Source organism: Lichenostomus cassidix, chromosome 12 (genome assembly GCF_008360975.1).
Source record: "Lichenostomus cassidix isolate B80296 chromosome 12, HeHo_3.0, whole genome shotgun sequence".
Classification (NCBI taxonomy): domain Eukaryota; kingdom Metazoa; phylum Chordata; class Aves; order Passeriformes; family Meliphagidae; genus Lichenostomus; species Lichenostomus cassidix.
In genome coordinates this window covers 15,831,773-15,854,839 of record NC_139493.1, presented here as the reverse complement: position 1 = coordinate 15,854,839, position 23,067 = coordinate 15,831,773, and the positions used below count along the sequence as shown (strand labels likewise).

Genomic DNA, 23,067 nt, shown 5'->3' with positions numbered 1-23,067 from the left:
AGAACTCCTGAGGTGATGATTTCACAGAAGCAATGTCTGTTCATCCAGTATCATTCTCCTGGATGTGACACACCAGGGAAACAGGAAAACATCCCTGCACTAAAGCCATGTTAACAGGGAAACAGATTGGCCAAGCATGCAGCTGCTGGTCCCTCCACAGAGCGGCTCCAACACTTCCCAGCAGGCAGTGGCAGGGGGAGAAGGCTCTCAGCCATCACGCTCTTCCCTCTGGTTGGAAAGACAGATCCCCAGGTGAAGACCAGAAGGGTAAGGCGAATTTGCAGATTTTGAACATCATGCCACACCCTAGAAGATCTGGGTGATACCTGCTTAATATGCAGGACTTTTTCCAAGCCCTGTCAGGTGGTGGTAATTTCAACTCCCATGGGCTAATCCTCCTCCTATCACCAAAAGTGCTTTATTTTTACCCAGTCATATAGCACTTTCCCAAGCAGGGGCTGCTTTGAAAACCTTTAGAAACCATCTCTTGATCCATCTTCACCATTTGATAACCAAGGGAGGGGGTTATTTGTAAATTCACAGACACACTTTTGACCTCCTGCCCCCCATTAGTCACTAATGGGAGTTACAAGGGCTGCTCACAGCCAGCAGGAGATCAGCTCCAAAGAGCATCCCAGCATCTCTGCCACCACAGGCTTCTTGACTCGCAAGTGCTCTGTTTTGGGTGAGGGAGGAGAATCCCTGAAGGTCCAGGGAAAGAACATCGGGACAGTGATACATTGTTCTCATCATACAACTACGCAGTGAGAGCTCAACCAGGTCATCAAAAGAGATCCCTTTCAAAACACTTCTTAATACTAAATGATGATACCAACTACTGCAGGATCTGGAGACATTTTTCAAACCTTAATGCATTAAACCTCAAAACTCCTGAAGTCTCAGTTTCTTCTTAGCAGTGACTATTCTAAACTAAGAGGCTGTGATATTTTGAACATGGAGGGGGGGATGCTCTGCCAGAACTCATAATTATCTATCACTATCTGTATTTCCAACTGCAAGATTAGAACTATTTTAGTCAAAACTAGAAGTTTCCACATGAAAAAATACAGCAGATTGGTAGAAAAGCACTCATAGGTCCAGGACAAAACTACTATGGAAAACTCCAAGAGACCCTGGATCTACAGATCAGATAACCAACACCCTAATTCCTATGAAGTCTGGCTGCAGAAGTCTACTTCTAGATCCTTGCTCTGCCTGAATTAGATCACAGTCTTCACTACCTGATTCCTTCCAGCTCTTACAGAGAACTAACTCTTTGCAAGCCTGCAGTGTGCAGTGTCTCCCAGTTTTCACCCCTGAAACACAAGCTGGCAAAACAGAGACATAGCTCTGAATTCCTCAGAGCCCCTTGAGGGGCAACCACTGTCTATTCTGGGAAGAGTATGGCTATTCTCATTTTCCGTGAGGAGTTCTAAAAATTCCTGGGTGTTTCTAAGTGTGGGGAATATAAATTGTTGTATTTGATAAAGTTTTCATCCAGTCACAATACCCTTTCCTGCTCAGTTTTAAGGGAGGTATTTCCAAAACCAATTATCACACAACAAAAGAAAAGGTGAGCCTTAGCAAGAAAACCTCCTCAGGGATACATGGATTCATTACAGGGGAGAGAGCCTGATAGAAGAAGACACTCCTACGACAGTTTCATGAGAGTGGCAGAACCAAAGAGCTGCACACAGGACTCTCACAGGGTCTTGGGGGATGCCAGGCCAGAGCTGCATTTAATTTCTAGATTATAGAACTACTGGAAAAAATACTACTGCTATTTCCCAAAGGACTGTTACAGAAATACCTGTTTCACTCATGAATCCCAGGGAACCTTCGGCGAAAAGACCACAGGAACTTGGGATAGGAATGTGAAAGCGAAGCCTCTTCAGAACTCTGTAACATGCTTACCAAGGCAATTTCTAATAAAGGGTGATTCAGCCTCTGAATCAGAAAGAAAAATTATCTTGCCTGTTGAGAAAGATGGAATAAGTTTTGGCTGCAGGAATAGGACTGAAGTCTGGATGCTCAACTCAAATGACTAAGTGCCTATTTTTCATGACCCAAATTCTGGCTACCCCAGAATAGCACCAAACCCACAAACCAAAAAAATAATCTTATAAAGTTTCATAACCAAATTAAGCAATTATTTAGAGAAGCTATAAATGAAACATGAACCAATCCAAGGACGTGAATCAACTGAAGTGAGCCACAGAGCCTGCCATCCTCCTTTAGACATACCTGGAAACTTGAAATCGTAACATTCATCACAATCTATGGTCCCCACCTCCTGCTCTGCCCCAAAAAGGTTTGGCTGCAACTTTTGAAGCTGAACAGTGTCCATGTTTTGGAAGCTTGTAAATAAATTCTCCCCACCTTTGAGCTCTGTTCAACTCTGCAGGCCTTGGCCTTGAACCCCTGGCTGTTTTGCAATGTGTGCAATAACTCTGTTTGCCTGGATACAGCCACACAGTTGTCTTACATACCTTGCAAAAGGTACACAGCCAAACAGTATCTGGCAGAAGAGAAAAATAGAAAGATATTTAAATCCCAGTGCTCTCTGGCTCTTTAGAGGTGAAATTAAAAGGTTGCATTCTGCAAAGATACTGTCAAATGTAAAGATTACAGATTTATAAATAGTCTATAGTGTTGTACATTTTTGCAATATTTCTCAGTCCAGATTTCATCTAGGCCACATCTGATAACATTACCTCCTTTGACTGTGCAAACCTTCCAAAACACATTTGTTCTTGCCTGTCCCAAAATCCAGGGCACCCAGTCAATAGTCACATTCCTCATCCTATCTTCAAGGAGCATCTCCATGCTCTTTGCCTGTTAATACTGTTGCCATAGATTTTTCTCATTATCAATAATCTATTGTGTTCAGTGTGGATTTATTATTTATTGCACCTTTAGCTCAGACATCTTGTTTCCAAGCTTTTATTATCTGGGTAAAGTTGGTATAGAATTCACTGTGGTAGCCCTAGCAATTTAACACATGGAAGAAATCAGGCATCACATCCACAATCCCACATCCTCCCTCCCTCCCTCTGTCCCAGCCCTGGAGCTTCCCATCTCTCTGCAATACCCCAAATAAGGATCCTTTTCATTGCTCAGAGCATACAGGGCTGCTGGTTCCAAAACTCAAGCAATGTTTAAATTTTTCAGATACATGAATATTCTTTCTCCTAGTTGAGCTGTTAATGCCAGGCCAATAAAAATCAGAAAGGCAAACCCAGCCTACACACTTTATTTTCCCACCAGGGTCATTTGCAGTGCATCTTGTGATTACTGCACACACAGAAACACCTGTAAAAGAAGCTTTGGCAGCTCAAAACCCTGAACTTCTCATCCAGTCTAGGCACATGAGGTAACTTTTGTACAAAAAAATGAAGAAAAATAAAAACTGAATCATCTCCTTTGCATGTTCCTGACTAAAAAAAATAAATGAAGTAACAGTAAAGCAGACAAGGCCCAGATTGCAGGTTTCACAGGAAAGGCTTCAGATAAACAAAAGAACAGTGAGGCTTTTTTGGAAGTGACTGATGGCAGCATCAGCAATAACCTGAGCAACACTGAACTTGTGAGCAGTGCTCCTTGGAGGCTGTTGGGTGATACACTCTCTACACATGGCATTGACTCCAAGTTTCCTGCAGCTCACGGCCCTGGAATTGCCAGCAAGATTTCACCATGGCTTTTTCTGACAGAATAATGTGTTTACATACAAGCAATCCAGGGACTGCTATGGCATGGTCAAGAGCCTAAGTTCTTGCCATTAAGAGACTGGACTCAGAATCTCAGATCTTTTTCTGGGTCACAGACTTCTTTTGGGACAAAAACTGTCTCTGGATGTCACTTTCTCACGTTTTACTGCAGTGGGGTGCTTTGGCATAAATTATTTGGCAATCTTCAACAGAGATGACAGAAACTGTAATAAATCCTAATAATATAAATTCTGTGCACACAGCAGAACTGAGCAATTCCATCAGTTCTGCTGTTTCTCTAAATTGTTTTCTCTGAACCATTTAATACCCTTTCAATAAATACATAATAAATAAAACGTTGCAGAAAAAAGAAGAACCATTAGTCTATCTTCTACTTGGTAACAACAGGCCTCTGTGATAATTACCAAAAGCAAAATACTGATTTTATAATATGATTAAAATTGCCTAACATTAGTGGAGTTCAGGATTCAGGTGCTTGAGTAACTTGAATACGACTCCATTTGTATGTATTAAACATATTATTACACACTATTCCTCCCCCTGTAACCTCATCCTTACACCAGAGTACAGCCTGAACGCAGTCAGGATGCAAGCTGGGATGCAGAGTGACAGGAACTGCCATCTGAATCCTCTCCCATCTCCTCTGCATTTCACAGACACTGGAAAGTGCAGGATAAGAAAGAAGTGTCTTGTGGTTTAACCACAGCTGAACGCTACTCTCAAAAATCCGGATTCTCCTCTTGCTCTTCCTGATGTCTCATGCAATGCTCAGGAAGTCAGCTGAACCACACAGGTAGTATCTAATTGCCTATTCCTCATTTCTCAGAGCCTGGATTGCAGTCTGACTTGCCAGGGCACTCCCAGCTGGGACACAGCTTGGGTCTAAAAAGCTTGACTTGAGTTCAACTGCAATCTGTAACTGTGGGGGGAACCAAAAACAAGCCATCCTCATCCGAGATATTCCATATGGAGCTCACAAAATTCAGTGGAATTTTACAAGTTTAACCTGTTAGTCTGCTCCACATTCACAAGGTAGAGACAATGCAAACTTAAAGCCACGGTGTGAAAATAACAGTGATGCAGCTACTAGAGTGAAAACTCCTCAAACCACAACCAGGAAGGAATGAAAAAACAAACTCAAACCCTGTTTTCATAGTAGCTAATGTCTAAGCTAACCTGAAATAAAGAAATCCATACACTGAAAAATGACAACGAAACCAGCTATTGAAATAAGTAATTTACCACTCTAATATTTTTGTCTGTGTACTCAAAAAGCCTTCAACGGGATAGAAAATACTGAGAGCAAGATAGAAGTATAAACACAGCATGGATCCTGACATCTCCTACATCTGAATGCTCAGTTTACCAACCCAAACCTGCTATTTATGAGGGAGCTTTGTGTATGTGAGAGCAGACTGATCATTATAGATTTGCAACTTGGCTGAACTTGGGATGATTTTAAGGGTGACAGGTCAGGACACGCCTGGAACAAAGTTCACCCCTCAATAAACCTCAAATCCAAGTAACAGGCAAATCACTGGACACTAGATTTGTATTTTACGCAGCCAAAACAACTTTTCCCTCTAGTCTTATTACTGGAAAAGGTTGAAAAATTTCTGCCCAAACAACTCTTGCAAAACTATTTCTGTTCAGCACAGGAAAAACCATCCTTCAAGTCTGTCAGAATATTAAAATGCAAGAGGCCATGCAGACCAAAGCAACCCCACCAGAAGGCAAAGTGCTTTGTCCAGCCCAATTCTGCCTCTTTCCAGAGGCACAGTGGAGTTCCCTGGAAAGAGCACTCACAGCACTGACCTCACAATGGCATAATTTCTCCTGACATCTATTTTTTTCTTTTCACACAAGATTTATCACATTAGCCACAGATCTGATGTCTTCACCAAGATAAACCACTCTCAACTTACAGATATTTTGCCTGGGCAAGGACAATGACTTTGGTGGTTATTTTTGTTTCTTTCCACAATGAACTCTGATACTGCCCTAGAGGCTAATTACATCAGGAAAGTAATCAGTATTCTGAGATGCCATTTCCTGATGCTGTCTTCAAACCACATCTATTTAGCTTTCATCACTGCTCTCCCTTCAAACAGCCCTTATCCAGAATAATCTGTGCTTGGAACAATTCAGATGGTTGATGTTTCCTTGATAGGCAGTATCTGTCACTTGAAGCTGAGATTTGCAGGCTGCAAATGGCAGTTCCATCCACACATTAAGTGGTTCCAGCACTATTGCAGCAAATCAGATCAACCCTGATGCACCAAATATAACTGAAGGTCTCCATAGAAAGTTCTTTAACTTCTTTAATGCCACTGTGCTGTCATTAATTAATCCCCACAAGGGATAAACTCAAGTATCTGCATGCATTAGGCTCAACATTTTACTTCTGCCTGTTTCTCACATCTTCTGGAGAAGCACACGTCTTCCACTTTGTTTCAATTTTTTAATATTGTATTGATGACTTTACTGGTATTAATCTGCATCTCATACTTCTGCTTGAAAATCATTTACAAAAGCAGAGGAATCAATGACTTAATACAACCCTCAGCATCTTTTACTGCAACTTCTTCATTTGCTTTGCTCAAATAAAGCCTAACTTTCCTGGTGTAGTAAAGAACCAAAGAGTTGAATAAAAGACTTGCTACCTTTATTAATGCCTGATTGAGCCATTAATCAAAACTAGGAATTATCTCCATTTCAGCATTATATTACACAAAATTGTGCCACTACTCAGCCTTTAAAAAAACATGTAATTTTCTACCACTCTGATTTTGTTTTATTTTAACTGAAATCATAAAATCAATACTTCTCAGATTCATTTATCTGATTGCTCTCTTCTTTCAGTAAGGGTCATTACCTCCATGTCTTTCAGCCCCACTACACTTATTAGTTGGTTTTATTTTCCTCAGTTCTACAGGGTTATATCAGATCAGGTTTGTACCTTACCTTTTTTTGTCTTACAAAGTCTCCATAGGTAAGTATTTTGCTGCCTCTTTCTCCCATTTCAAACTCTCAGTAAAATATGTGTTATTTTAATATTTTAAAAATACGTGTTATTCTAACGTGAAGTTGGAAGATATTTATTTCACACTTTCTGACTTGTGGGGCAATGAATAATACATCATATTTTAAGAAGAGAATTTTTAATAAATGTTATAAAACTAAAGAAGTCTAGTTGGCCAATTCTATGGCTTTTATAATACTTATGTCTCTTGCTCCAGTAGAGACCCCAGTTCAACAGCAATGTCAGGGAAGGGGAAGCAGATGATGCACAGTGCATAGAAGAAGCTCTCAGAGCAGCCAAACCTCCTGTGAGCCATGCAGTGCTAACAGCTGGATCAGCCATCAGCCAGCTGCAGACACAATTCCTTGCTGCCTTCACTAAATGAGATGGTGTAAGTTCACTTTACAGACTGCAGTCTAACACTTGTATTCAATGTTGGTTTACAGCCCTCATAGAATCATAGAGTATCCTGAGTGGGAAGGGACCCAAAAGAGACACTGAGTGTGCACAGACTGACCTGGCCCTGCACAGACACCCCAACAACGTGCATCCCTGAGAGTGTTGTCCAAACACTCCTGGAGCTCTGGCAGCCTTGGAGCCATGAGCATAGTCCTGGGGAGCCTGTTCAGTGCCTGATCACTCTCTGGGGGAAGAACCTTTTCTTTATATCCAGCCTAAACCTCCCTTGCCTTCATGTTGCTCCCTTCAGTCCTGTCCCTGGTCACAGAGAGCACAGATTGGCACCCTCCCCTCTGCTGCTCCTCAGGAGGATGTTGAAGGCCCCAGTGTGGTCTCACCTCAGTCTCCTCCAGGCTAACAAACCAAGTGTCCTCAGCTGCTCGTGATAAGGAACACACTGAGGGACTGATTGGGGCACATCTTCATCATCTAGATCACCCTGATCAACTCAGCTGCTCTCAGCCTTGTACCTGGCTCACCTCAGCAGAGAAGCCATTTGGGAGGTGGTACTGGAGGTGCCATCCTGCAAGACTGACCTGAGTGGAGAGCACGTGCACTGGGGGAACAGATACACAGAATACTCCTTCTCATCATGTGATCAAAGCCTGTCCTTTGCATGGAGTCGTTGTGGGGCAGTGATTGTGGTCTTTCCCCAGAACAGCTCCATAGGCAGCAGCCACTGCCCAGAGCAACACAACTCACAGCACAGTCTAGAGGGAAACAGCACAGCAACATTTCCCACAGCTCCCCAAGCCTTCTGAAACTGCACAGAAAAGTAACAACTGCATGTAAAAAGTACTTTGGCCAAACAGCAGAATGACTAAAGATGCCTCAGAGCTCCTCCAAGTCTTCCATGGGAGCACTTGAACAAAATAACGAGGTAAACTTTGGCATATTCTGCTGAGTAAAATCCTCATATATCCAAATTTTCCTACTCACGTTTGGCAAATTTTAAGGTGTAAAATATAATCCTGTGTGGATAGACGGGAAAATGTAAATGTTGAAGTTGGAATACAGACCTCAAGGGGACAGTATGAAATGAGAGAAAGTTGGGTTACTGGAGGGTCAGATGCACAAAGACTGCACAGTTAGGTTGAATGGCAGCAGCACCATCTGCTTTGGGACTACCCTTTCCTATATCCTGGATTTACAGAATGTACAGAAGTATTCCCTGAAAATAGCAATGCTTACTGACTTCTACTTTCACAGTCAGTGAGCAAACAAATAGAGCTTCAAAACTGAACTCCCAATTCAAACCAAACTCCAACAGACTTTTCAGGAAAAAGGCAGAAAGACATCTAACAGTTACTCATCCCACAAGTTTGGGTTTGTTGTATATTTGCAGTTACTAACAAGCCTCTAGTGGGCTACATTTCCCAGTAATTAATGCTTAGTTGTTCCCCTTTCTTTAAATAATACAAATTTTGGCTCTCATGTTCTCACACAAAGGTATCTACAAACACGAAAAAAAGGGCAAACCAAGGTATTTTATTTGAGCTAACAAGCTCCATGATTTTAGAAAACAAGAAACATGCAAATAATACACCAGAGCTCATGTTTCTGTATAACTAGTAAAAATAAAATTAGGGAAAAAACCTCACTAGATGGGGAGCATATCAACTGTAAAGAAAAAGCAGAGATACTACCTTGCCTCAGAAAACGTTTAAATGCCAATTCTTGTTTTACTTTTAAAGCAATTTTACTTTTGCTCCTCTTCACTGCCTTATTAAAAAATTACATACTGAAAACACCCAATTTAGTAGGTTGGAAAAATTAACAGCAAATTTAATCATACTCCAGAAGAAGTTTCTATTTATTGAATGCTAAATTAATTCGAGGGAAGAAAAAGGGAAAAAATGTGAAGAGTGATGTCTCAGATTATTTTCCCCTCATATAATTTTTAATAAAAAACCTGAAGTTTTGGGGTGGAAGCAAAAGTTGACATTTACTGACATTTAGTAGTTAAAATGTAATCCTTCCAGAGAATAAATAGCAGAAAAAGGTGGGGGTGGAAGAGAAGGGAATAAACTTCTGCTCTGATTACACAGAAGAAAAAAGTTAAAAGCACGGAATAAACTGAATGAAAGCCCAAAACCACGAGTATTTGCAGATGAAGTTCTCCCAAACAAGGAGGAGAATGTCAGAGGTCCCAGGAATATTGATTTTGGGCTCCCTAGAAATACTCCCTACAAAACAAGCTGTCAGCTCTGGACCATTAATGGTCACACCAAAGTGGGAGAGATCATCACTCCTCATGTCTCAGCTGTAGCAATCAGTGACCAACACACACTAACAGCTCACAACGTGCACAGCATTCTATTTATTTGGTTAGGAAAGTGCTTTATAAATATAATTTACCCATTTTTTTAAAGTAAACAGAAAATTGAAAATCCCCACAAGTTTAGAAGCAGGGACACCGAGTGCCCTGTGTAAATACAAAGCACCAGTCAAGATTTCTGTATTATCATGCAACAAAATGTGCACAGGAAACTAAAGATTGCTGCAGTCCACAGGTAGAAGGTATTTGGATGAATAACTTGCAGATTTAGATTAAATGTGGTATGAAAGTGTAAATTATCTTATTAAAGTTAATTTATTTTTTAATTAAAGTTTAAGTATCATTTGAAGGCTTGAACAGACAACTCAGTGCAGCCTAATTTCTCAGTAGGGTCACTGCATTAGAAAAGTTGTTCCTCCTTTGAATAGTTTCAAGTTAAGAAGTTGGAACTGAGGGAGTTCTATCCTGGTGAGCTCTTTTGCCAAAAAAAACCCCAAAAAAACCAAACATCAACAACAAAAAAAACCCAAAACAAAACAAAAAAATCCCACAAACAAACAAAGAAAAAAACCCCGGTAGACTTAGGACCTTTGAAGGATACTGATCTTCAGAGAAGGTGAGCAGCATTTGGGTAGTAAGAAGCAACATAAACCAGAACCTTAATTTATATTAATAATATATTAACAGCATTAATCTCAGCCAAAGAGCATTTAATGCTCTTTTGCACATACAGGGGCAATGACAAGCAGTAATCTCCTGGTAATCCTCTGCGCAGCAGGAAAACAAGGGAAGATGGGACACATTAATGTTATTAATTTTTAATATAAAACAGAGCAATGCTTGGTGATGTAAGTGGTGTGCACATGAGAAATTAGTGATATTAATAACACCTTCCCCTACCAAGCCATCCCTATTTTAACTTGCTCAAATGCCATTCAGAAGACCAAGTTTAAAAAAGAAAAATTTCCATTTTAGTCTGCCCAGTCACAGCATCCTCAAGAAGCAGAAATAAAGAAATATCTGGAACTTACATGACTGTGTTAGCAAACAGCTGTTGAGCACACAATACAGTCACAGCACTCTGAGTGGCCTCAGGTGTTCGAGTTTAGAAGGTTTATATAAACAACACCTGAGAACATCCATCTCCTCTTGAGCTTTGATGCTTGGATAGATGGGAAGGGAGACGTGAGGAGCTCCCCACTGAGCAGTGATATGGATGCTTTCCACCCTACCCACAGCATTGTCCCCCAGCCCTTTCTCTCACTGACTGCCCAGGCTCGAGCCATTCTCCTTCTCCACAACCGCCCTCCTGTGCAATGTGCTCCCGTCTTGTACCATGGAGGCAAACTCCTGCTTTGATTTTAAACCCAAGCAGTTTTACAGTTAGCTCATATTGCCAAAAATGATGACTGTCACAAATACCAAGACCCATTTAACAATAAATTATTATTACTGTATCAGATGTTTTATTGAACCAACAGTTTTGAGAACTTTTTCCTTATACAAACACACAACACAGCAGTCATTCACCCTCCCTGACACCTCCACAGCAGTGATTCAGACAGCAAAGAGGTGGGGAAGACACAGAACTAATAGCTCTTGTGTAAAGTGTTTTATCAATAAGGTACACGGCTATTTTCTCCTCCTCCCTAATGCAGCAAGAGGTCAATTTTTACAGATCTTGAGCATCTTGTCCCATTTTTCAACAGTAACAGACACAGAGGCCCAGCCCAAGCCAAGGCAGTTACACCTGCCACAACAGAGACACCCTGGAAAGCAGGGATTCTGAAATCCAGCTGGACATTAAAGTCACTCTCTCTCCCTTCACCTTCAAGAAGCCTTCAACCACAGCATCTCAGCACCAGGAAAAAGTTATTACAGGGCTGAGAGACTGGAGAAAAATTCCACTTGATACCAATCCACCAGACCTAGAACTGTTTCTAAATTAATTGACCTTTCCTCATGCACCACTCTCTCTTTGGCAGGCTGCTTCCCTGAACTCTGGTGCCAGCAATCTTGGGAGATGCTACTTTGTAGGTTTTCATACATTAAAAAAAAAAAAAAATCAACTGAGAACCCACCCAATTAAACATGATGAATCTGGAAAACTACCTCATTCCAGTACACAAGGCAGCTATGCAGATATTTTGCCCTTTGTAAGCACGACTTGTGCACCACGAACTCCGATGCAGAGCCAGATACTTGTTAAGAAAGTGAGTGAAATAAAGAGTAAGAATACAACCAGCTACCAAAGTGGCTTGCAATTCTTTTCCAAGTTCCAGATATAAAGCTTAGCCTTTAAAACTCAATAGCAAACATCCAAAAATTGAATTAAAACCATATCTGCATTGGGGATGATTTCATCGTATATGTAAGCCACTTTTAAGTATTAACTACCCATGTCTCTAAAGTTTCAGCTTCTGGTTTTAACTGTCTTTAGCATTTGGGTTTTACCCTAGTTCATATTAAAGGTGGAAAGAAGTTTCAATGACATTTCACAGTTTTCATTTCCATGGACCAAGTCTCATAAAGTGCCATCCTGCCCTACCCTTCACAAGAGGAAAAATAAAAGTATCTAAATATGAATAGCTGATGCACAAAAAAAACCTATTTCACCTTACGTTTACACCCAGGTTTAGACAAGTACAACTTGCCCAGGAAGACACACCCTTAGATGAAACTATTGTGCAAGGGATGGATATTACCCAGAGGCACAGCCATCAGCAGAGCTCAGGCCAAAGCTCCACTTCCCTCTCCTTAGACAGGAGGGTATTTTACCCCTGCAGCACCAGTACACTTAACACAAGAGAAGCAGTAATATGCCTTCTGAAGTTCAAAGTTTCATTATTTATCCTGACAGTTTTGTATTTATCATTTGTAACAACAGGATCTAGAAGATCACAGCCAAATTTGTACCGTATATTAAAACTACAGGGGGGTTTCATCACATTTGAAATACTCAGAGAAGCTCTTTTTTCTTTCAAGATCTTCACAGCATCACAACCTCTCAGCTCCTGGGGCAAAGAATTACACAGGTTAACTGTGTTTCAGAAAATCCTTTTAAATAATGCAATTTTCCAAGGTCAATAGCAGTGAGGCTCAGTTCCCACCCTAAGGAAATGGGTGCCTCGGAAAACCCAACCAAGCGAGTTTAATTGGAGCAGGTTTAACATTACTGGGCAAGGTGAAAGGACTGACAATTTTTCGTGTTATCATTCACAGGCAGACATTGAACATGGGTCAGAAAGAATAGTGCTCTGCTCTCCTTTATCACAAACTTACTGTAACAGGGTTTGTATGTATGCAAAAGTGCTATTTTGTCCACAGAAAAACTCTTTAAAAAGCAGAGGACACAGCAGTGCCCTTAGAACAGAGAGAGGGCCTGAAAGAACAGGAAGCTTCAAAGCATCAAGGAACCATCAAGCCCCATCTACCTCCCAACCGTCAAATTTTGCCTGTAAATTGATTGGAAGGGGAAGAGTAGAACAAAATGAAAGGCTTTTACTCTTCACGAAGACAATGGGGACGTTGTGCTGTAGCGTGGCTGCAGCAAGGCTGGTACGGTGGCACAGCAGCTGAGCCAGAAAATGCAGCCCCCTCCCCTCCCTACCTTGGAGCTCTGACATCTTTGGTGCTAACAACTCGTTGCTGTGGAAACCAGACTGCTTCTGACAAAGCCACATTGACTAAAAGCAACATGTGGGAAAATGGAATAAGGCCCTGAGAGAAATTAATCCTTTACACGAAAAATTAATACAATTTTGATTAAAAATTAAGGAAGTAATGGAGAGTATTTCTCACTGTTAGAACAGGCAAGGGGAACACTGGCAAACGCCAGGCCTTGTGGTGCTGCAAATGGATTTTAAGGATGCTTTATCCTGAAATATATGGTAGATTCAGGCCTACAGACTACACAGGAGCCCAACACAGAACACAGGTGTGTGAGGCAGCTGCTCCCTATCCAGTTTTTAACTGCTCTCCTTTGAAAACAAAAGTACACCCAACCCCACCCCACAGTACAATAGAAGCCAAGGCTAGTACAAATCAACACTGCAGGGCTTTCCCAAGGCCCAGCCTGACTCACACCTGGGCAAAACACTCACCCAGCCAAAACCTCAGCACACAACAAAGTCCTGGCCATGGAGATCACGAGGCGCTCCACGCCCTGCCATTCTCAAATAGTTTATATATCTCAGAAATGCTATCCAAAAAAACCATAAATTATTCATTTTTTTCTGATTTCTCCCCTTACAACGGGCTTAATAAATCTGTCCTCAGCCCTCCCTGACTCACACCTTAGGAACTTCGTTAGGACCTGTTACCTAGAATGCCAGCATCCTTAAGAAAGTATTCAAGAAAAAAAATCCTGGGAAAAAGCCCGTGGAGGAGAGCCAGAGTTTGAACTGGCAAGACTTAAGATCTGTGCACAGTGCAACTTTAATAAGACTGGTTCCTTATCCAGATCATCTGAAATTACTCATAAGGATGGCACACTCATGGTGGTTTGTTTGGTTTTGGGGCTTTTTTCAAATAAATTCAGCAAGCAAACTTCTCTGGAGGAAAATGAGATTTTTACACAAGTTTAATATTTGGGTTTTCTTTTAATACAGGCCATGAATGCTCCAGTGCAAAATGCCAGGTATCACAAAGATTCAGGAACTTGGAGGCCACTCGTGATTTACATGCTGAGCAAGAGTCCTCTCCCCCTTCACTCCCGAGGTATTAAAATGCTGCAGCGTTACAGCTTAATCTCATTTACGGAGCTTTGAATCATCTTAAGTACTTAGGAAGTCTGTGTAAAATACCACAATCCCTGCAGTTTATACACCCTAATCCACATAGACCACACCACCAGCTTTCACTGATGATGATGGAGAGACATTCTCACAGTTTTCCAATTAATTAAGCAGGTCCTCTACTTTCCATCTCCAGCACTGGCCACAGCCGTGCCCACTTCTCATCAGTGTTGCTGTGTCTTCTGAGAGTGCAAGAGCCACACGGAATTCACACAAGTCTGCTGGACCCAAAGACATAAAAGACAGTTCTACAGACAGCTATATTGCTGCTACTAGCATATTACACACCATCCTAAAGTCTGCTGCTCTAAAGACACGTTTATCATGGGAAACCTCCAAACCAGGCAAACATATGCACGTCATATGGGAAATGGAAACTTCTTCAGGGTCAAGCAAACAGCAACTGCAAAAACATTTAGGGATACAAAATGCTGCATGATGGTGTAAATAAATCAATGATTGTATCATTTTTTTTAAAGAAAAAGAGAAATCACTGTATGCAGTGAAGGGATTAGAACAGAACAGTCTTCATAGGCAAGAGATGAATCTATTAACTTTCTCAAATTCACATTGACTCTTGCTCCCAGTAAGGATGACATCTCCCTTCCCTATGCTTCCTGTGAATTTATCACAGCATGAACATAATCTGTGTTTTCTGCTGAAACTGAACTGGCACAAACGTCAACAAGAAGACATTTATTCTCAGGCCTGGTCACTCTTACACAGGGTGCAACTACAGACAGAGGAAAACAGAAAAATAGACTAAGGAAAATAGATAAATACACTCAGGAAACAGGGATGTGTGTGAGCAGTGACATCCAGGTGTGGCCCTGATTCTTCCCAAATGTTACCAGGTTCTTCCAATCTGGGCATCTCTCTATATGATATGTCCATAAGTAAATTCAGCTGAAGTACACCTGTGTTGTAAATCAGAATTCTTGCATATTGCTTCTTTGCACTTAAGCTGATTTGCAAAATCCAGTTACCTGTAACGAGACTCCCACTAGCACAAATCAGCGAGGTTTTCCTTTGGTTAAATGGAACAGGAGGATTTGTAGTCTAACGGGAAGAGGGGGAGACACAGAGAAGAGCCTTCTAGTCCGAGGAGAGTGTCAGGCGATCAGTGGCGTCTGACCGAGGCACACACGTGCTCTGCTTTCAGCACCTTCCCCGCAGCTGCAATAAGACATTTATCTGAAACAGTTATCAGCTCTTTGAACCTGGCAAGGCGGGGCAACACGCCTTGATCTTGCCGAGCTCTGTTACCACTCAAGTCAGGGTATAACTTGTGCCAGCTTGCCGAGAGACTCAGGGAGAACGCAGGAGGTGCAAAGTAGCATCAACTGCAATTTTGCTTTTTCAAGATGACTTGATGGTTTATATATTTGCCTTTCTGTTTATACTTTTTTGGCTTAATGAGCTGCCATTGAAAAAAGTAAAAAATTATTACAGGTAGTTTCATTATTTCAGACCAAGCTCATATTTTTTTAAAACTATTTGCTGTATTTCAAATAAAGAGAAGACCAGTCAAGAATGTCAGATCTTCTAAGTAAATTGATAAGCCCTCCTTTTTTAAAATTAACTAGTCCAACTGACACTTTGAAAGGTGCCAGTCTGCCCCCAATAAATACAAAGTGCTCAAAGTCTCTGGTCTTGAATGACTCACTGGTTTAAAAACAATTCTTGTAGCAGTAGAAACGACCCACTTTTTAATCGACTGAAGTTATTTTAGGTATTTTATGCATATTTACGTAATAGTCACCAAGATTGGCACTGAAGGATAAAATTCAAGGACCAGTCTGATGCTATCCATATTTTAGGTACTCCTCTGTAGACAGGGCTGCCATTTAACTAGAACTCTTCTGAACTCATATTCATTCTACACTGCATCCAGCTTTGATCTACAACGCAGCTCCCGGACTTTGTTACTCAGACTAAGCTGTGTTACTGACACCGAATTTACTGTAGCAGGAGGTGAACCAGGATAAATAGGCTGCAGGAAGCATGGTAGGTAAGAGGGAACTAGAAAATACTTCACTAGAAAGTGTTAATTTCCTCCAGAAACACAATCATTCCAGAAGAGCTGCTTCACCCTGGATAAAACCTATTCAACCTTTACACTTGGCTCCCCAAATTCTCATCACAGTTCTAAGCTTAGCACAACATTATTCTTCCTTATGGCAAAAATATTGAAATGTTTCATTCCTAATCTGACACAATTCTCTCCTAAAAATGCAACCTGCAGCATCTAAGAAGATTGTTACCATTTCCTATTCTACAGGCAATCATCAGCCTAAAATAACCTTCACTTTCTCTGTATGCAGTGCTTTCTCCACTCCTGCATCATTTTCCTTGGTCATCATCTTATTTCAGGCAGCAAGCAGGGTATTTTACAAGCACCAGCTATTTAGGTAATTTGCAAAACAAATACTTTGGACTGTACAGTCTCCTGTTTGTGAGCAAGCATGACCTGGCTTCAGGGTAAATGAACTGAAAACAGAATATCCCACTATTAGCTTTTGTCATGTAGGATTATTTAATGTAATCAGAAACATTAAAGCTGAGTGAGAAGCAGAAACATAGCTCAAGACTAAATGAAATTGAGGCAGAATGCCCGGCTTTGTCCACAGCAACTCACCTAGGGAAAAGCAGAACAACATTCTCTAGATAGTCCTATGTGTGGGTCCCAAGAATCATTTTAGGAAGGACTTTTTTTTGTTGCAAAAATTTCTTTCTCCATTACCAGTTTTCTTTCCTTCTGAGAAGAAAGTTGTGCTAATACTCTTATGCGTAACAGCAGAGACTCCTACTCTACAATTATCATTTCTATCATTCACTAAACATTCTTTAAACCTAAAAGGCAAGGAGTGTGCTCAAACTTGTGTTTGCTTTTTGCTTTATTTACCATTTGGGCTTTGCCTATTTGTCCTCAAATCAGCAAGTTACAGTCACTTTTCTGTTGGCACTTAGCAGCACAACACATTTGCCATGAGGCAGGTTACTTAGTGCTTAACTCACTATTTTATCCTAGAGGATAAGGTTCACGTGTAAATGTGGCACTTGGAGACACAGTTCAGTGGTGGACTTGGCAGTGCTGGGTTATTGGTTGGACTTGATGATTTTTAAGGTCTTTTCCAACCTAAACAATTCCATGAAGTAATAGGTCCATTCATACACACTCCACCTTGACTTGGAAGTCTTGGGTGGCTGGAGGCACCTGCAGTACACAGGGCACGTGCTCAGTGCTACTCAGGAGTTATTCATCTCAAAAGTACCAATGCACTTATAAACAATGTACTTGGCTTTCCTGAAGTTCCAAGGGTCTTTGTTTTGTGGCTATGCCTGAATTGTCCTTCCTTTCCTTCAGTAAAGAAGCACCATCTGTTTAGTGAAGATAAATGGTATGGCAATGGCATGTAACACTGTTCTAACATCCTGAAACATCCTCCAAAATCCTGAAGCTGCAGACGCAGAGAAGCCCCAATATCCTCCAGAATGCTCTCTACCACTGTTCTCTCTGTTCTTACTACTTCTTAATCCCAACTCTGAGCCCTTCCTACCATCTTCCCCAAAAATAAAGAAGATCATCAAATACACTGAAGTATTATTTTGACACCACTTAGCAGGAATTTATGCCAAAGAAGAAGTGAGGGAAAAGGAAAGAAAGAACAAGGAACTGTAGGTTGGGGTGTTTTTTTTAATGGAAGGCAAGTCCCAGGAGTTCACATCTATCCTCACAGGTAATCAGCTATTTTAGTCTCCTCCTCTCCCCAAAAACAGTGAGGAGTGCAAACACCAGTAGAGAACACTCAGGCTGGTGTCAAAGAAGTGGAGGCTAAATTTTAGCCCCAAAAGGTAAAGCAAACAGAAGGGGGCAGGCTGGCAGAAAGGAGATAAAAATAGAAGAGTGACTAGACTTCACTTGACAGCTATTTCTGGATCAACTATGGAGAGAGATCTGAGAAGGCTTTCTATTTGTAAGGGAGACAGAGACCAAAACATAGTTGCCTTCTAGAAGGCCACAGTCCTGCACAGCAGTTTTGTTTATACTTCTACTTTTCTAAATCCCCGTGTTCTCACTATTTGGAAACAGTGCTGTTCAGCCAAAATGTCATTATGTGTCTAAGTGAGAAACCAGATGAGATTTTCTGGAGCAGGACAGCAATGCGTGTGGCATTTCAATTTAAAAGAAACAAAGCTGACAGCACATTGTAAAACTGGGCAGCAAATCACAATGCCAAGCAGAGTAAACTAAGCCACACAGTATTTTAGGAAAATAACCAAAGCCCTGCAGTACCTCCAAAAGGATATCCTGTGTTTTCCCACTCTAAAATGATTAGTGAAATTCTAACCAGTTCCAATTATGGACATGGACTAACAACAACAGGGACCTCCCAGTTACAGCATGTAGTGCTTGACTGACATATGGCTCTGGGGATGAATATTTTTGCCTGTTCAAGCCCTTTCTCCTTGAGTACCTCTGTTAAAATTCCTTCCATTGAGTAATTTCTGTCCGGATCCTGGCTGTGCTGGCTCTGTTCCCATTTAAAAGAAAACCCGAGGCAGAAAGCAGTGCCATCTGCCCAGTCAGGAGCTGCTTTAATGGGCAAGTTTGATGTGAAGGGGAACAGCCTATTACACTTTATTTTCAGCAGCAGGAGTGATGTTCTTCCTTTCCCAGGAGCAGGTTACAGCAAGCACTCTCATGCCTGAAGTATTTGTCCACAAATACACATAAATCTCAATGGATATGTGCAAGCAACCTCCAGAAAAAAAAAAATCCACCCAGCATCCCTTTTTTCATGTTCAACTTGCAATTCAGTCTTTCCATTTCTCTTTATCTGTCATACCAGTTGGGTTTGTTCTGTGACAGCTTCATCAGCCTCCACTTTCTATTCCTGTAAGTGAATGATAACCCTGCCATCATACCTGAGAAGAACAAGCAGTGGCAAGGCCCTGTTGTCCCTACACAGAGAATTCTGCTCTGAAGCTGAAATATTCCTGAATATTTTTTCCCAAGCTTCTTGTCCCTTTTACATAACTGCTGTGACTGGATGATTTGCTCTGAAGTGTCATCTGGAGCAGGTTTGGGACTTGTGTGGCCCAGTTCAGGTTTCACAAGAAACAAAGGAAAAACTTCCTCTGTATATTTTCATCCTTGCAAATATCTTCAGGGCTGGAAAAAGATCTTTGTATTCTTGCCAATTAACCAAGCAGAGTTTTTATCCCTCCTTGTTGGGCAATCTTCTCACCAGACCATCTTTGCAGAGAGCAGTGGATTCTCTCTGGGCTGCTGGCAGTTTTACTTAATTGCATGTTTAACTTTTTATTCAGCACTTAAACCCATAACGATGAGAAATACACACATGCAAGCAGCAAACTATTATCTGCCATTCAAACTCCCTAGAGAACTCATAAACATCTTAATATTGCTGCCATAATTGTATCCCTTTCAGAAAGAAAGTGCACAAATTCCAGAGCTGGATGGGAAAGGGGATGACAAACACATGTACAGGGTAAGTTCAGAGATACACTGGCCATTGCTAACCTGTCACGACTGGGGAAGGGGACATGGAACTTTGGTCCTTAATAAGTATTAAAAGTTCCCAAAAAAGTCAGCCAACTCAATCAGTGCTAAACAGAAGCAGGCATTAGAGACTCCACCATAGATTCCTCCAACCCCTCAAGCAGAATACGTTCTATCAGGGCACAGCAATTTCCATTCTCTTCTCCCTCTACCCAACTCTGAGAGCTACAATAAAAAAATTTCCAGATGCTAACAACCATTGGAATGTATTTCCTACTTGGTTCCAGAGCTACAAAATTTGCTCTGGAACATACTTGGTGCCACTGGATTTTCCTCTGGAATGGCAACTTCTGTTTTAAAATGCTTCCAGCCCTTATGACTGCAAACCCTTTGAAGTATGAATGATCTCTAACCAGCAACAAAGCCACTGAACTCTTCAGAAAGAGTACATCAGCTTCAGCATTAACTATTAATCTTCATCACAGTATGTTAAGTTTAGAAATTGATGTTGCCAGCACTCCAGAAGGACCTGATTAATGGATCACCTCATAGTTGCAAAAACTTGACGCTCCCCTAAGTGGGTACAAAACCCCAGTACCTGCAGTCTGTTTGTCAAAACCTCCAGCTTCCCCATGATAACCTTCTGTGAGTCAGCTACGTGACGCTAATACAAGAGTATTGTATGTGATAAAGTACAGAAGAGTGTTGGAAACATGAGAATTAAACAGCATATTAGTGTATTATAAGCTTTTCTAGTTCCTCTATTATAATTTTTTTTCAATAGCCAAGGCTGCCAGGTATTTCCAGCCTGGTCTATCAAAATGCAAAGACTTTGGTGGGGACAGCAGTTGTGTTTGGTAGAGACCATCTCCAGATCTTGGCAGAGCCTCCAGGTGACCAGTGGCTGATGCACTCTGCTCCCAGCACACATGGAGACTGTTTAAGAAAAGGAAGGATACCTGAGAGCCTCCTGGACATCCCAACCAATCAGATTAACACCAGCAAGGAATCTGTAACATCCTTAAGTAATTCTCATAACAACGACTTCAGCTGGCTTTAGTTTTCTCATACTGAACTATCCTGGTTCTCATTTAGGCTGCTTTTTTTTTCCTAATGATGAGATTTAAGAGCATCAAGGAAATTTTCAAGTCTAAAAGCTGCAGAACAAAAGGCAAGTAAGCTTTACGTTCTCTAATGAATGGTTATTGCTCCATTTATTTAAGTGGTACTTATCACCATAAATATCTACTAAACTCACTTGCCATACTGGTGTAATCAGTGCTTTCCCAGGAAATATCCTTCAGTAAATGGATTGCAAAAATAAAGTAGGAAAATAAATTAACAACTAGAAATGGTCCTTAAGAAAAGTCTTCAAATGGAGGAAAGACTGAAGATCAATGAACATTTAAGTATTTCACAGCTTAGGCCTATTCATTGCACAAGATCCAAAATAGTTTCCTTCATGAGTATTGCATAATATATTCATTCAAAATCTAGCAAGTTTTCTCCCAGAACACACCAAGACATGGTTCTCTCCCCCGCTTTTTTGTCTTTTAAATATGAACACGAGAATTTCAGAGCTGATCACATTATTCTGGAAACTGCACAGAATATTCTGGAAAAGGCTCAAGCTAGGCCTCCAGTGTTGCAATGGCAAACGTTTCCACATACTCAGATTGTTCATGCATCACTCTTTGTGAAAGGTAAGCAACAGAACAAGTAGCTTTTACAGGGTTCTGGGAGTGAACTCTAGCCTCCAAACCATAAACAAGGAAAAAGAAGACAAAATGCACATACCTTCAAAGCACATTTCTGGCCTGTCTCCTTGTTGAAACACTCCAGTACTTTGCCATTGATTCCTAACCCTAGCACCCGTTTGGAGAGTTTGTAGTCATCTGTAACTGCATGTTTTTTTATCTCTAGTTTGACATGGGCCGTTCCCCCAGGCAAGGATTTCACGCTGCTCTTGCTCTCCACTTGACTCTCTGCCTGGGATTCCTGTTCACCTTCACTTTGTTCCATATCAGGGAAGAGTGTGGGATGACAGAGATACCCGACAGGTTCCTGTGGGGTATCCTCAGCAGAGTCCCTTCTCTTAAGCAATCAAACCCAGTGCTTCAAACAGTCCATTTGCTCGCCATTAAGTCCTGAGTAAAAATGTAAACAAGTGTTAGTAATTGAAGCCAATTAACTGTTCTCCCACCTCACCGCTTTTCTGGTGTTTTTAACAAGATGACCAGGTGCCAAAGGGAACAAAAGAGGAGGGTCACCTCAGGTAAGCACACTTTGGCTTACCGACCCAAGTTCCAGCACACACAGCTCTCGGGCTGCCGGTATAAATCACTGCTTTTACTGCAACAAAAGGTAACTGAGTAACTGCTAAGCCTTGGAATAACACCGCAGCTAAACTCTGTACCACAGAACAGAGGTTCAAGCTTATAAACCAGCATCAACCACTTGTTGCCTCAATGTTTCATGTAGAAATCCTCACAATGGTCCCCTGCCTCATCCCGACACTCCCAAATTACGCAAGAGAACCACGAATACCTGGATTGAACCCCAGGGCGGCCCAGCCTGAGCAGGCACCGAACCCCGGGACAGAGCTTTAATTGTCTCGGCCCACAAGCGAGGGGCAGGGACCACCGAGCCCCCCAAAAACTGCAGTACGTGGAGACGTCATGGCGTGGCTCCCGAAGCCGAGCGGGTCCCGCTGCGGACTTGAGGGGACTCCCCGGGGCGGGTCCCGCTGCCAGCAGCCCCGCTAGCACGAGCAGAGGCTCCGCTCCGCAGCCCCCCGCGCTGAGGCGGCGGCGGAAGGCGGGAAAGCCCTGAGGCGAAGCCGGGAGAGCGGGGGGTGGCGGCGGCGGGAGGCGGGCGGGGGCAGCTCCGCGCCGGAGCTCGATTACCTGCCTGTGGCGGCGCGGCCCCAGCCGAGGCTTCCCGGAGCGGCTCGGGGAAGGCGGGCTCTGCCTGGGTCCGCCCCGCCGCCCCGGGCAGGTGCGCGCCGCCTTCCCGCCCCGAGCCGCGCGGGGCTGCCGGCGGCGGGAGCGACCCGAGCCCTGCCGGCCGGCCGGGACTGCGCCGGGCCCAGCGGGCAGCGAGGCTGCCTCGCGTGCAGGGTCCACTGCTCGGCTTCCCCTCAACAACCCTGGTGGGGAAGAACCCCCGCGGTGATTGTAAGGTGATTCAGGGCGGTGATCTTAAGCGCGATATTAATTTATTGGGGTAAAGGGCCCTGATAGCGGCGGGAAATGAGG

General features: G+C 42.2%; 1 protein-coding gene across 5 annotated transcripts in view; it reads right to left on the bottom strand.

The window, feature by feature from the left end:
• The window catches only part of MAPKAPK3 (MAPK activated protein kinase 3), a 51,358-nt gene extending 28,497 nt beyond the window's left edge, over positions 1-22,861 (bottom strand). For 2 of the 5 annotated variants that reach the window (XR_014854781.1, XM_085072919.1), the window contains exons 1-2: positions 22,717-22,861; positions 21,608-21,957 (exon numbers count right to left, since the gene is read on the bottom strand). Coding sequence is in view for 4 of the 5 variants with exons in the window: in XM_085072919.1 (XP_084929045.1) it covers positions 21,608-21,832 (225 nt within the window). In the remaining variant the exon portion in view is untranslated. Of the gene's footprint in view, positions 1-21,607; positions 21,958-22,109; positions 22,132-22,357; positions 22,695-22,716 lie in introns of those variants that run through there. The other 3 variants (XM_085072921.1, XM_085072920.1, XM_085072922.1) reach the window with 3 other exon arrangements.
• Between the last annotated feature and the right edge of the window lie 206 nt (positions 22,862-23,067).